This window comes from Polyodon spathula, chromosome 18 (genome assembly GCF_017654505.1).
Source record: "Polyodon spathula isolate WHYD16114869_AA chromosome 18, ASM1765450v1, whole genome shotgun sequence".
Classification (NCBI taxonomy): domain Eukaryota; kingdom Metazoa; phylum Chordata; class Actinopteri; order Acipenseriformes; family Polyodontidae; genus Polyodon; species Polyodon spathula.
In genome coordinates this window covers 32,932,984-32,948,428 of record NC_054551.1, presented here as the reverse complement: position 1 = coordinate 32,948,428, position 15,445 = coordinate 32,932,984, and the positions used below count along the sequence as shown (strand labels likewise).

Here is a 15,445-nt window from a genome sequence, read left to right as displayed (position 1 = left end):
TTGATACAATATTTCGTATACAGCAGTAACACCCTTTGTCAGATTCAATTGTTTGTTCAGGGCAGGTTTACATTTTTAAAAAGGAATCATACGAGTACCAAGGTTCTTTCACAGAATATATACCCAATTACCATCGCTTGTCCTCCAGTTGGCATAATCAGACTGGAGATAATTGTTCTAACCGCAGGAAATTACAGTGGTATTTAAAAAATAAAACATGCTTCTGTGGGTACACCTTTGCCTGTGAGTGTAATTGTGATTTGTTTTGTTTTGATCTCGTAAACTCATTTCATTATTTTTCATAAACAGCCCTGTTTATCATGATAATTGGAATAGTCTCGAAAGGTAAAAATCTCTTAATACCAACTATGCTGCAATGGAGGCTTATTCATGTTTAGATGTGAAAAGACTTTGCATGTGTTGTAAACTTGGTCTTTTCATTTTACTCATGATAAGGGACATCTTTTACAAATGACATTTTCGACTAATTACATCCCAGCTTACCAAACAAATGAAATTTGTGACTAACTCGAACTGGATCTAACTACCATATTCCACAATGCTCGGGGTGACATTGTAATGGAGGACCCTGATTAACTGTGGGCCCCAGTAATCCTATTTCAGTTCAATTATAGTAAATTAGGCTCTCATCAGGATGTATGATTCAAATCTTCATATTTTTCTATTAAATACAATTTTCTGTTTAAGTTATAAATATAAATGCCTAAAGCAGCTTGCTTAATGTCATTACCCTTCATTTGAATTAATACACAGCTCATATTATCTTTATTCACAAATACAATATATATTAAAGTCCAACTTGGACCTGTGCTTAAGAAGAACAGTTTATATATAAAAAGCACACACCTGGTTTAATACTGTTGCATAGTTGAAATGTCAACAGAAAAACAAAAACAAATAAACTTCAGTAGTCAAGCATTTTGTCAAGTGTTTTTTCAATCATTTTTGTTTTGAACTGAAACAAAAAATGACCAACACCAACCCAAATATTGTGCACTTTGTAACTTTTTCCCCCAGTAAAAAAAAAAAAAAAAAAAGAAAAAAAAAAAGCCTTTTCTAAGGCTGAGTTTATTGGTTGTGTTTCACTATATCTTTTCATCATTTAATCATTGTTCTTATTTTGGTAAAGCCATATTCCAATACATGTTTCTCAGCATGCATCTACAACATTAAACCAACAAGATATATTGGTAAGCACAAGCAGAACAAGACATGAATTAGACTTTGATCTGATTATTCTCCTTTGGGAGAGACTGTCTGTCTCCCACTGTATATTTATGACTAACTATTATATAAAAGCAACTAACACAGTGAATAGAAATGTTACATTTATTTACATTTTCTTTTATTATAAATACACACTATATGAATAATATGCATCCCCAAAAAAACAGCGCTGTACATTTATTTTGCGTCTTTGGTACTTAAAATTGTGGTGTTAATTACAGTTGACTGGCCACAGTTGTCCCAATTATGTCATATAGTGCGTTCGTCTGTGAACAAAGAAGGGTTAAAGTGTAAAATGACTTTGCTATTTACCCAAGCCATGAATTGGGTTTACTTGCATCAAGACTGAACATAACTGCAAAGATTATACGTTTAATGGCTAACGAACAACAACAACATGCTAAAATGGCTTTACAATACAGAACACGTTAGCTTTTACACATTTCTGTCAGCATTTCCTGCTGATTATAAAGGGCAGAATGAAGCACTTAAATCGTTTTAGTTTACGTGGCAAAGGGAAAGTCAAAACTTATCATTGACAATCTCCTCAACACCTTGTAATAAAGGTGTATAAATATTAACAATAACCTTATTTCTTACTAGATTTCTGCATAGAACTGGTGGCTAATTGTTGTAATTATAGTTATAAAATAACAAATATTGTACCCTACCTGGCTATCTTCTCAGGTTTATAGGTTCTTTAGTTCAAAAACACTGACCTGTCCATCACTGTCACCAATTAGGATACAGTCTGTTTTTGTAGCAAACAGCAGTGTGGTCAGATTCACTCCACAACAGTAGGATCCAAGCTGCAATACAACAATAAGGTAACCCTTTACAAACATTAGTTGTTGATGTTAAATCAGAAACCCATATTAACCATTTAGTAGAGATACAATCAGCAATCAGTTTTCTTACTGAATATCCGACAGGTAATACACTTTATTATTCAAAAGCAAGGAGCATAAACAATGTACAATATAAACCCATCATGAATATACAACTGAAAACATGCACATGCTAGTAATATAATATGTACTGGACTCCAAATAGAGCACTAGGGCTATTAATGTGAGGCTCTCATAGTAAAAAAAGTCATGGCAATCAATAATCAATTATTCAATCAATTATTGTTACATCTACATTATTAAACTACCTATTTTTTTAACATGTATACCATGCCATGCCATGCCTGCTGTGTTACGTGATGCATAACTTGAATAGTAAGAAGAAACTGAAAAAAAGAGGCATACATGCTGGCACTTAGGTCCCAGATCTCCACACTCTGTTCATTGACCGCCCCATATACTGTGATTTTGGGGACCACATGATGTCATATACAGCTCTGTTGGTGGAAGTGAAGCTAAGAAGTGGTTTTAGCAGATCTTTCCTCCACAACTGCATTGTCCAGTCAGCTGACCACGCTATTTTGTAAACAGGACCCTGAAAGAGATTTTTTATTTTATCTATTATATTATATATTATTATACATTTCATATTGCTTACTAGAGAGTCACTTTAAATAGAAAATCACTATGCTGACTTGGACAGTCACTGCATACACTACCAGTCAAAAGTTTTAGAACACCTTCATTTTTCCAGTTTTTATTGAAATTTACGCAGTTTAATGTCTCAATATACTCTAAAATTAAAGCACAGAACAAATAAACAATTGGAGATAAAAAAAGAAATCATGGAATCATTTTGTTTAACAAAATTTAATCTAAATTTTTTACTCAAAGTAGCCACCTTTTGCAGATATAACAGCCGAACACACTCGTGGCATTCTTTCTACAATGGAAATCAAAAGCAAAAGTTCTCACAAATGTGTTGCACTTGTAGGTTGCTTTGCTTTCACCCTTCTGTCCAGTTCATCCCAAACCAGCTGGATGGGGTTTAAGTCTGGAGACTGTGCTGGCCATTCCATGATTTGAAGCCTACCGTCTTGTTCTTTTCTTCTAAGGTAGTTCTGACATAGCCTGGAGGTATGTTTTGAGTCATTATCTTGCTGTAGGATGAACCCCTGACCAACTAGGAGTATACCAGAGGGTATTGCATGGCGCTGCAAAATGCTGTGGTAGCTGTTTTGGTTCAGGGTGCCACTCACTCTGTGCAAGTCGCTGACTCTGGATCCAGCAAAAGAGCCCCAGACCATCACGCTTCCTCCTCCATGTTTGACAGTTGGTGTCACACACCGAGGAACCATCCTTTCGCCTACTCGACGGCGTACAAAAACCCTGCGTGATGAACCGAAGATTTCAAATTTTGATTCATCAGGTCGTAAGACCTTCTTCCAGTCTTCAGTAGTCCACTGGCAGTGCTTCATGGCCCAGGCAAGCCTCTTTTTCTTATTTTGCCATCTTAGCAATGGCTTTCATACTGCCATTCGACCTGTCAAACCTGCAACTCGAAGTCTTCTCTTCACAGTTGAAACTGAGACATGCTTACTTTGACCAGTTTTAAGCTGTGCTTGAAGCTGTTCTCCTGTGAGCCGCCTATCACGCAAGCTGTTGACTCTCAGAGTCTTCTGATTCTGTTGTGGCTTTGGGTCTGCCAGACCTCTTCCTGTCAGAGTTTCCTCCAGTTTCCAAGTGCCTTTTGATAGTGTAGGAAACTGTATTCACTGACACCTTGGCTTTCTTTACAATTTCTCTAAAGGAAAGACCTACACTTTTAAGGGTTATAATGGTCTGTCTGTCTTCCTTTGTTAATTGCCTTTTTCTTGCCATTATGATAGCAATATACTACTTCCTGCAGTACAGTACTATCCAAATAATGCTTAAGAGGGTGTAGTAACACAGTCTGTTCCAACACTGCTTTTATACAGACAGAGAGTTTGTAAGTAATCATCAAAAGTTGGGACACCTGTAGGAATTGTTAGCATCAACTTTCAAGGCTTAATTTACTTCCATTGCTGCAGAACAGCTGTAAGTTGTTAACCCATTACTTGTTCCCTGAAATGTACATTATTTTTCAGTTTTTGGTAACCTAAACTTTGGAAAAATGGGGGTGTTCTAAAACTTCTGACCAGTAGTGTGTGTGTGTGTGTGTGTGCGTGTGTGTATGTAATATATATATATATTATATATATATATATATATATATATATATATATATACACAACGTTTTATTGCGTTGCAAAATAACTCAGAACAACACTTAATGTACACCTCATGAAACAGTAACAATGCTGACACATTCACTAAGAAGAGTCAACATGTACCTGTTAGGATAGGGAGTTGCCAATAATCAGCTAATTTGGGCTGAAAGATGTTTTCCAATATGCCCCTCTCCAACACAAACAAATCCTGCTGGAAGCTGTCAGACTTGAGGATTCGTTCCGGGTCTATTTCCTCTGCTTTAGGTATCTTGTATATGATAACACTATCAAAATCCACAACTGAACTGGACTGACTGGCTGAAACGGGAACATTGACTGACATATTAGCTGTGTGCTACAACCTATTTCTTCACTAATTTCATTTTGCATCAAATCACAAATAGAGTAATTCTCTTACTCATGCATATTGAACTCATTCTAGACATTGTTCTTTCAGGTTCTCTCTCAAGTTCAGCTTGGCTAGAACAATAAAGCCAAAAGTATATTAACTTAGAAATTAACTTTTAGATGGCCTGGTGTGCATATGGATAGTGACTAAGAAAACACCTACTTGAATTTGTGTTTGTTTCTTCAGAATCGACAGAAATCATCGCTCTTCAATCACTTCGCGAAAGTTGTTTCCAGAGTCCATAAAAATGGACTCCGCCCTGCAGTTGGACAAATCCAAATGATTGGTTACAAGCTTCTTCACTGTCCCTTAATTTTATTTAACACAACGAATATATAGAATGTAAAAACCTTTGTAAACCTATTCGTTTATATTTTGTGCACAGTATATGTTTTGTTAATTTATAATGTTGGCATTCATTTTCATGTGGATCGTTTCGTATTTAATTGTCAGACATTTTTTACACATCATTTTCAAATGTTTTAGTTTTGTATTTTAGAAGCCAAGTACATTGTACTTGTTTGTATGCATTACAAAAAAGTTATATACATTACAGATATAAACTGGCTCTGCGACCTACTAAACTAGTATGACATTTAAAAAAAAAAAAATACCCGTGTGCCCCCAATATAAACAATAATATGAACAGCATAGTGCAAACTACTGAAACAGCTGCTGTTGCTTTTAGATCAATTAATAAACAAAAAGCGAACATAAGAACCCGCTGAGTTTATTAACTCATTGCATGATGTTAACTAATACGATGTCCTTGCTAGTTCCAAAAACTTGCGCAGCGCCCTCTACGTTCACGTGACTCGTAGAAATCTCCATCCGGGTCTCAGCAATGACCCGCAATGTGACCCTACAGCACGGCAAACATGGCGGAGGTAAGAGGAAACTATGTAAATATTCGTAAAAATACAATTTGCTTCAAAATTGTAGGTGTTTTAAAAAAAAAAAAAAAAAAAAAAAAAAAAAAAAAAAAGAAAAAAATCAAACTATCTCCCTTTTTTTACAACTGTACTTTCACATTTTTAAAAGGTAGGAAATAACTCGTTGATTTTTTAATATACCGTATATATTTTTCAAACTTCTGAAATTTAAATTTTAATAAACCCTGCAGTTGTAATTTACAAATGTTTACCGTCATTTCGCAGTACTTTTTTTATATATATAAAAAAATTACCACTCACAGTCATATGGAGTATATATATATATAATATGATATATTATATATATATATATCTATATATATATATATATATATATTATATATCACATAGTAGTTGAGTGAATATTGAATGTATGCTGTTATTTAGTTGAAGCGCGCTTTTCCAGCCTTTTGACTTAAGTTCCAGTTTTATCCACTAGGCCTGCTTTGAAAGTAAAACTGTTACATCATTTTATAGATTAATTATAGTTTTGTGGAAATAAATTTACTTTTCTAATATCTAATAACATTTTAAGAAAACGTAAGGTGGGGGTTGGACGATAACAGAGTTGTCAGATGGCTGAGTAAAGTTCAACTACCGGTAGCAAAAAAAAAAAAAGCGCGCTACTACTGCAGTCTGCTTTTAGTACGTTACATACTGTGCCAATTTGTTCTTTGGATTGGCTTTGTTTGTTTGTTGTTTTTTGGTATATTCTGAAATGAACGATTTCAGTTTGGATTTAAGTAGCGTTTATGGTGTGTAATATGTTAGTTGGGTTGTGTATTTCAGCGTGTAGTGTTACTGTAGCATAATGAATGGGCAGAGTTAGTTATTTACAGATATTTGTGCATAGCAAGCCTATTGACGGCGTTTAACTGGCAGTCGTCAGAAATTGTTTGGTGGTGGGACATTAAAAGAAAACCCGCCAAATAGTCATTGATAAATATTACAACCGACCGCTTGTTGTAATGAATAATTGCATTCCCATTGTTAAACCGAGTAAAATCGAGCTCCTTGTGTGGTCAAAATGAGGTGAAACGGGGTAACATGAAGAGGTTTTTTCAGTAACCAAGTAACCATATTTTCTAAGTAGTTGGTAGCTACTCGTAGTAATGACATACGGCTTAGTTTTGTTAGATTTTCAACAGTTTTACAAGTGCTTTACTTGTACATTTTACTTTCTTTTACAGCCCTCTGGGAGTTTGAGCCCAGGTAAACAATCTCATCTTTCTCAATGTACTGAATTTTTACGTCTGTGATTTTATAGTGAAACATTTCAAGATTATAACATAACCGTGCTAAAAGCACTAAGCCTACATATTGGTGCTTTCTGAAATATATTTTTTCCGTTCTTTACGTGATTTATTTTACATTAGACACTTTCTGTCTTCTATTTCTACATTCATTTTCTTTCATTGAGTCTTGCAGTATGTGTTAAAATAATCAAATTGGCAAACATCAATAATTGCATCAATAACTTCAGAGTAATGTTTTCTCATCTTTTGTACTTGTTTATATTTGATCAGTATAAACCTGTACTTTATCCCTGGTTTGTCAGTGTTTTCTGAATTTCTGTAATTTCTTAAATAGGAGGTTCAGCTGGCTCAGATGACCATGAATTCGATCCTTCTGCGGAGATGCTGATACATGACTATGATGATGAGCGGACGCTGGAGGAAGAAGAACTGATGGAACGGGAAACCAATTTTAGAACTGAGATTGAAGATCTTGCTCGGGTAAGTTCTTCATCTCAGGATAGTGGTTCCGGTTCTTGGAAGGAGGATGTCTACAAATAGGACTTGACTTTTAAAGGCTCAAACATAGGTAAAACTTATAAGAAACTAAGTCAAGTAGACAGTTCATCAGTGTATAGATGGGAATTGGCTGCCAGTTTATTTGATCGTTTACTTACCTTTTATTTAACAAAAAAAAACAACTTATGTATTAATATACTCAATCGGTCCATTTTACTGTTCTGTTCAAAATATGTTAAGGGTTTTAATCAATTAGACAAGTTGGCAGTAATCAGTTAAAGTGTATGTTAATCAATGAATTGAATTTACCTAAGCTATAGAATATAATAAAGAAAACACCACATTAAAAACCAGCACATGTATAAATACCTTGTAGAGAAATATATCTATCTATTAGAAAGCAAGAATGTTTGTTTTTACTTGCAGGAAGGTGATATGCCGATTCAGGAGCTCCTTAGTTTGTATGGCTATAGGGCTGGAGGATCTCCTGAGGAAGAGGAGGATGGAGAGGTGGAGGAGGAAGAGGAAGATGAGGAGGAGTTGGAGGATGTGGATAATGACGAGAATAGTGGTAGCAGTGGGGACATGCAGGGGACTAAGGTATGTTACAGGTCATACTTTTTCACAATTCACCCAGTGCTGGCTAATACAAACTACTAGTTGGCATACTGTATGCATTTTAAATGACAACATCTTATCACCAGATGTCAACATTTTAGGCTCTAAAGGACTGTACCCAAATTATTCTAGTTTTTTTGTTTTTCTTCCTTCCTAGGAGGAGGGAGTTAAAGATTCTTCAGAACAAGAGGATGAGACTCAGTCCTCCAACGATGACCAAGCACAATCTGTCACTTCCCATGATACATCTGAATTAATCTGCCCACAAAGATGTAAATACTTTGAAAGTATGTAGTTTTTGTAGTGTCTTACGATTAATTATTGACGTCGTTTAAGTTGTATGTGGATTAATGAAACTAATAATTTAGCAGCTTAATCCTCGTTTCGGTTCAATAAGGTAATGATGCTGAAGAAGAATCAGAAGAGGATGAAGATTATATTCCATCTGAAGATTGGAAAAAAGTAAGTATCGTCTTGAAAATTGGTTGCTTTTATAAACATGTAGTTCAGTACTAAAGTCAATGCATTATAAGTACCTGTGAAGAAGTACATAAACATTTATATATTGGTCTAGTCCAGAGGTTTTCAAACTTTGTCATAGTGAGCCTCCCTGAGCTATAAAAAAATAACTGTGCCTCCCCAGTTTACTAAAACAGTATAACAAAGTGAAAATCCTATATTTTGCAAAAAAATGAATTAAAAAATAGAAAGGGATTTGTATTTGATATAGAGCAGTATGAGTTTCACAAGTATTATTTCAAAGAGTACAAATGTAAGCAGCTAAAATATATATTTTTGTACTGTTAACTTTCTTGTTTTAGTGTAACTAAAATTGCTGCTTTTGTATTATTGTGTATACTGTTATTTAAACAGTCTGACTGTGGCAGTTGTATGTTTGCCATGCTATACAAATGTATTGTGGTTTGTTCTTTTTTTTTCTGCTATGTACTATATAGTGCTTTGTGATACTTTCTATAAAAAGTGCTATATAAATGCAATAAAGAGAGAAATAAACTCGCTGAGCGTCCTCTGAAAATACTTTACGGGTTTAGATACTACGGTAGGGTGTCTTGTTTCAAGATGCCGGCGTAGCTTGCAGGGCAGCATGCTGTGGTTTGCCATTCTTTCACCACATAACACATTGAGGCTCGGTGCACCGCTGGACCTGCTCCATGTAAAGCCCAGTTTCAAATGTGCTTCGTTATATTTTCGGCGCTTGCGTTTTGCTGGAACCACCGCTGCTGCCCTCACTTCAGCTTGCCTTGTATGTTTTTCTCCCTTTGTCACGAAATGATCCATTTCTCATTAAAGCTGTTTCTCACTGTAAGCATGTTGCTGAAAGTTTTTAAGTTTACTTGGAGGTGTGGGGGGAGAACCACGTAATGTACTTGTGCCGTTTCACACTTGCTAAGGAACATTACACGTTAAACAAAAGCTTTTTGCATTATTTTAATTATTTTTAAATATAATACATTTAAAATATAATTGTTATTTTTTTCAAATCACCCAACCTCTAAAAAAAAAAAAAAAAGACACACAGCTCGCGCCTCCCTTGACACCTTGCCGCGCCGTAGTTTGAGAAGCGCTAGTCTAGTCTAAGAATTAAGAATGGTGTATGATAATGGGCTACATTTTCTTTCAGGAGATCATGGTTGGCTCCATGTACCAGGCTGAAACTCCATCTGGCCTTTGCAAATATAAAGAGAATCAGAAAGGTAAGTAAGAGCACTGGTATGCACATCCCTAAATGTGGGAATACAGTGCATGGTTATCCATGAATTCCTACAAAGGTTAAATAGTGTGGTGGTGGTTGGGGGGGGGGTAATTGAGAGAGAAACTAAGGTGTGTTTAATAAACCATCATTTGAATCCAGTGTTGTTTATAAATGCAGTGTATGAGAACGATGACCAATTACTGTGGAATCCAGAATTTGTGCCTGAAGATAAAGTAGTAGAGTTCTTGACTGAAGCTTCAAAACGCTCTGGTGAAGAAAAGGGAGTTGAAGCTGTTCCTGAAGGATGTCATATCAAGGACAATGAACAGGTACATCCAAGAGGGAGAGTTGTGTTTTGGCACAGTGTGTTTCCAAATGATGATCTTGTTCTTCCAGGTTTTTACAGGAGAGATTTGATATTTGCAGCGTGGGCTTAAGACAGCTAACCAAACTATTAATAACATAACATGACTCATTATATTATACAACAAGCTTAATGTATTAGTCCAAGGTTGGTGGTTTTGAATACTTACTGGTGTGGTGCACACTTTACTTTGATACACCTTGACCAGTTGGTCATTATTTTTTTCCTTTCCATTTTCCAGGCACTGTATGAGTTGGTAAAGTGTAATTTTGATACTGAAGAAGCACTACGAAGACTAAGATTTAATGTTAAAGCTGCCAGAGGTAAGTTTTTTTTGTGTGTGTGTGAGAGAATGACTGAGTTCATTGTAATCGTTTCTATTTTTGACAATTTTATAATGATGTTGCATGACTGCAGTTATATTTCTTTTTTTCTGTACTACTTTAAAGCTGGTTTGGGGTGGCATAATTAAAAGGTAATCCCAGGTGTACATCTAATAACTAATAGGCTTTCCTGGTTTTATTTTGATGGTGTAAAAGTAGCCTTTTTGGTTCAGCACCGTGTGGGAGATGCTACTGCTGTACAAACACTAAAAACAACTTATCTTCAAAATTCCAACTGCGGTAAATGCATTATATTGAGAGATTTTACTACGTGTTGTGCTATTAATGTTGTCTGTCATACAGTGCCCTTGTTCTTTGATGTAAGTCAGTAAAACAACACGGCCCTTGAAGACCTATATAAATGAACACAAGTACAATATGGAGAAATGATACCAACTATCCTTTAACTGTTCATTTTTAATAAAAAAATATTTCATATCTGATCTGGTATTTTGCGCTTTGGAAACAGTCAAAATTGGCTTTAGAGGTGGCTCAGTTGACAAACAACTCTTGAGAAGGGAAACGTTACAGATATATTTAATTCTGTTGCACCACATGGCCTTAATGAAGACTTTAACTATGGGTCTTTTTTGTAGAATATGTTTGTATGTATAATTACCTCTGTTCATCATTCAAGTTGCAGAGTAAAATGAAAAGTAACTTAGTAAAAGAATATCTAATGGTATAAAAAGTTTTGTAGATGTACAGATTGAGTGTTTAAAATAATATTCTGTACTGAATTACTTATTTTGATTGGTCTAATTGTCAATAGGTTTGTGATGTAAAGGTGATCAATCACCTGTGGAAAATTGAGTATAAAAAAGGGGTGTTCCTGTATCAAATTGTCTACTCATGATTAAGACTCTGTCAAAACGCGGTGAAATTGTTTGTGCTTTTTTGTTTTCTAAAAAATGTGGAGAAAAACTAAAAATAAAAAAAGAATAATGTTCATAGTTAAAAAATCATTTTTGTTAAGAATTGGTTTCTTTTTTTTTTTTTTTTTTTTTTTTTTTTACTTGAATCAATTAATTATAACATTATAGTGAGTAGTAGAAGCTAAAACTGCATTAATTCAATAGACCAGAATAATTGGGCGTTGTGTTTTTTTTTTTTTTTTTTAAATTTAGTAGTCAGCAATTAATTTTACTCAGTTTTTCTCCCAATTTGGAATGGCCAATTGTATTTAGGCTCGGCTCACCACAACTGCTAATTTCTATTACCACTCCTGCGAAGGTGAACGCACGCTGTCCTCCGAAGTGTGTGCCGTCAGCCGACTGCTTCTTTTAACTCTGCAGGCCATGCGTGCAGCCAATCCAAAGCTACCGCGTCAGAGGACAACGCAGCTTTTGGCCAATTGTGTGCCGCCCCCTGGGAGCTCCCGTCCACAGGCGGCAGTGGAATAGTCTGGGCTCGAACCAGCGACGTCCAGACTATAGGGTGCATCCTGCACTCCCCGTGGAGCTCCTTTACCAGATGCGCCACTCGGTAGCCCCTACTCGGACGATTTTTGGATCAATTTAGCTAAAAAAATATTTTTTTCTTTAAAGATTTCTTAATTTTCTATTTCCATATTTTAGACGAACTGTCAGTATGGACAGAGGAAGAATGTAGGAATTTTGAACAAGGACTAAAGGTATACGGAAAAGATTTTCACCTGATCCAAGGGAACAAGGTATTTTAATAGAGCTATACTTTTTGATTGCCTGTATCTTTATTTTAAGTAAGAGCACAGCATGCATCTAAAAATGAAGAGTACCTGTATTTTGCTTAGCTATGTTTCAAGCTTCCTAAAACAGTACTCCAGCTGTTTGAAGTACTGTTGCAGTCTACATTGTTCTGTAGCTTTCTTTCATACACACACTGATGAAGGCACTTGCTCGTCTTGAATTAAGTTTAGTTTTGCCTCATTTATTAGGATGCATCCAAATATCAAATTAAATCAAATAAAAAAGAAAAAAAAAAACGGCAGAATTTACCGAAGAACATTTAAGCTGCTATCTAGCTGTGTGATACATGAGTGTTAATGTAGTTATTTGATTTGTAATAAATTAAATTTTACAGGTGAGAACTAGATCAGTAGGAGAATGTGTGGCCTTTTATTACATGTGGAAGAAATCTGAGCGTTATGATTTCTTTGCACAGCAAACCAGGCTTGGAAAAAGGAAATACAATCTTCATCCTGGTGTCACGTAAGTTAATACTTTTTGGTCATTCGTTATGAATAAGACGGGCAACAGAATGACCCTTTGTCTACGTTTGTTCAACACTATGGAGTTGTCCTATTTCATTGCCTAACCTCTGTGTTGTGGTAAATTAAGTTATACCTAAAGTATCGATCCATGACTGTAAAATACTATGCCTGTATACTGTAATGCAGAGGTCTCGGGTAGTTATTGTAGATTTTATAGTATGTTGTAACATATTGAGGTGTAGGTGTGTATTAGGCGGTGATTTTTAGGTGTGAAGGTGTGTCTCACTCTGACTTTTTTCCCCATAAAATTGTTGTTTAGTGACTTGTGTTCAAGATCAGTTCAGTGTCTGCAACAGTTGACCGTTGGTATTTTTTGGTCAATTCTCAGGGATTATATGGACCGTCTCCTAGATGAAACGGAAAGTGCTGCATCAAGTCGTGCAGCTTCTCCACCCCCTACTACCTCCAACAGCAGTGCCAGCCATTCAGAGAGGGACGATGGCAGTAATCAGAACGGTGAACAAACTACGGCATTACTGTTTCACAAAAATAATTTAAAGCTCAAGCGCGCTCTCTCTCTCTCTCTCAGCTCACAGGACCTATCCTATATATATATAGGATAGGTCCTGTGAGCTGTAATATTTAGTTGTTACAGAAGTGTGGTCATTAAAAAAAAAAAAAAAAAAAAATCATAGCATGTTCACTCACACTTTTTTTTTTAGATTCTGACCAACGGTATTTACCTTTCACAGTGTAATATACCTTAACTGTATTGTTCTGTTTAGTAAATATAGTTGTACGTATGATAAGGGGTCAATATTTCACTATTTAACAGATTTTTTTAAAGAAAAGACGATTAATTATTTGCTATGATGTACAAGCATTTTTTATTTAATTTCCAGGAATAGCTGCTCATGACCCAGCTGAAGCATTGTCCTGTTTGAATGAAGTTAAAACTGAAGGTTTATTGGCAAATGGACCAGCCAGTCACACCCAAGAATGTCCTCCTATAGAAAAAGACATGAATGGCTATAGCAAACAGGACTCCCTGAGCGATAGAGAATGTGCTATTGTGACTGAAGGTAATGACAACAGTAAGCATGAGGAAAACTATGATAAACCTACTAAGAGAAGGAGGCTTGACCATAATGTCGCCAGTGAGACGGATAAACCAGGTACCTCTGCACAAGAGACAAGTTCTGGTCTAAAATCTGAAGACTAACACAAAATGACTGAATTGATAGAATGGCTTTTGAAGAGCATAACCAAATCCTTGGTAGAAATAAAGCTGGGCTTCCGGGACCTTCAGGGTTTACCAGTAAACAGCCAAGAATAAGTTTGATTGTAATTGCGTGTACCTGCTACATGCAATCAGATTCTCTTATAACTTCAGACAAAATCATGTTATTAAATTTTAAAAGTTACATTGTGCCCTTTTGGAAACTTTTGCAGACCTACTGACATTTTCAATCTGTATTTCTTACTAATATTTTTGTACTTTTAAAAGATACTTATATTTTTACTAAGTGTATGATTTGGAAACATTAAGCCATCTGATATAAGAGGTCACTGTCTGGCAAACCAGAAATCTCTTACAATGAAAAAAAAGGGATGCAGTAGCTCTATTGGCACACAATCTTGCACTTTTTCTTGTACAAGAGTGTAGTTAACTGACTGCACCTCGTTGAAGCAAATAAGAAAATATTGTAAATCCTGGAAGCCTTACATGTACAGTACTCTTGTTTTTATAAGAAACAAATGAGCCTATGGCTGTCCATATGGCTTGTTTATCTATGTCTTGACATCAGTGATGTCTTGTATATTAGTGATTTATTCTTGCAGGTAAAATACATCCAGTATTTTTGCAGATTCTTTGTAGACTTGAATTATTTTTTTTTTAGAAATTACTTTTAAAATGGTGTCCTTTCTGTAAAGCTTGTACATTAGTTTTCATATCTTGTACAGTTCTTACACTTTTATAATGAGAAACAAAAAATATATAATGCTAAGAATGGAAGTGAGCCTCTGTATTGGCAAAAGCTTTACATTGTTGCCAGGCTGTTTTGGTGTAGTTTCCTTTTAAAAATTTGTTGGCGAGATCTGACATTCATTATTTCTGAAACTAGTGTTGCACATGTTTGTCAAACCAAGTTGTAACTGGCATGTGACAAGCAGCATCATGTTAATTTAATTTGCATTTACTGCATTGAAGAATTAATCTGTTTAAAAAAATAAATAAATAAAAAAGCTGTCTAAATTATGAACTAGCTGACTCGGAGTGCAAAGCTCTTCTGTGTTTTCAACTTGTGATTAGAAAATGTTTTAATATCAACAATTGCAACTATGTTTCAGTTCTTTGCTACGTGCAATGAAAATGTAGTTCTTGTTAGGCTAGGATGTGTATTTCTAAGTTGCGCTCAACCAAACACCACTTGTTTCATGGCCTGAAAGATGCACTGTGCCCATGCAAACTCACATGTATGCTAAAATTGCCTAAATGTTAAGTCCTTAGTTTTATGTTCTGGTTATTGCAAAATAATTTGCAAAATCCTTTTAATATATGAACCACTCAAAACACTTTTGATGGGTAGTGGAATGAGAGTATAGTAAAATAGGATCTATCTGAACTTCCAAGCAGATGGCAGCTGTCTGTAATTTTCCCTCACACTTTGAGTGCATTATTATGCATGCACTTTTGTGACAAAGTACTGGCCTGTTTCCTTGGCCATACA

The 15,445-nt window shown here is 35.4% G+C and overlaps 1 protein-coding gene and 1 long non-coding RNA gene across 4 annotated transcripts; one reads left to right on the top strand and one right to left on the bottom strand.

Moving 5' to 3' along the window:
• Nucleotides 1–580: 580 nt before the first annotated feature.
• Nucleotides 581–5,593, bottom strand: LOC121330834. Its single transcript, XR_005951904.1, has 4 exons — nt 4,920–5,593; nt 2,502–2,691; nt 1,968–2,057; nt 581–1,514 (listed from the first exon to the last, which is right to left on the bottom strand). It is a non-coding gene; the product is annotated as an uncharacterized LOC121330834 (long non-coding RNA).
• Nucleotides 5,594–5,607: 14 nt separating this feature from the next.
• On the top strand, nt 5,608–14,968 carry LOC121330832 (mesoderm induction early response protein 1-like). 3 transcript variants are annotated; one of them, XM_041277677.1, is made up of 13 exons: nt 5,608–5,644; nt 6,880–6,901; nt 7,280–7,425; nt 7,870–8,043; nt 8,219–8,348; nt 8,459–8,523; nt 9,704–9,776; nt 9,953–10,104; nt 10,381–10,462; nt 12,100–12,194; nt 12,584–12,711; nt 13,102–13,229; nt 13,616–14,966. In XM_041277677.1, the coding sequence occupies exons 1-13, from the start codon at nt 5,636–5,638 to the stop codon at nt 13,933–13,935; spliced, it is 1,524 nt and encodes a 507-aa protein (XP_041133611.1). In that variant the 5' UTR covers nt 5,608–5,635; the 3' UTR covers nt 13,936–14,966. The 3 variants fall into 3 exon arrangements, with proteins under 3 accessions (XP_041133611.1, XP_041133612.1, XP_041133610.1); XM_041277678.1 differs by lacking the exon at nt 5,608–5,644 and having other exon boundaries at nt 6,167–6,901; nt 12,665–12,711; nt 13,616–14,968; XM_041277676.1 differs by lacking the exon at nt 5,608–5,644 and having other exon boundaries at nt 6,168–6,901.
• Nucleotides 14,969–15,445: the final 477 nt, after the last annotated feature.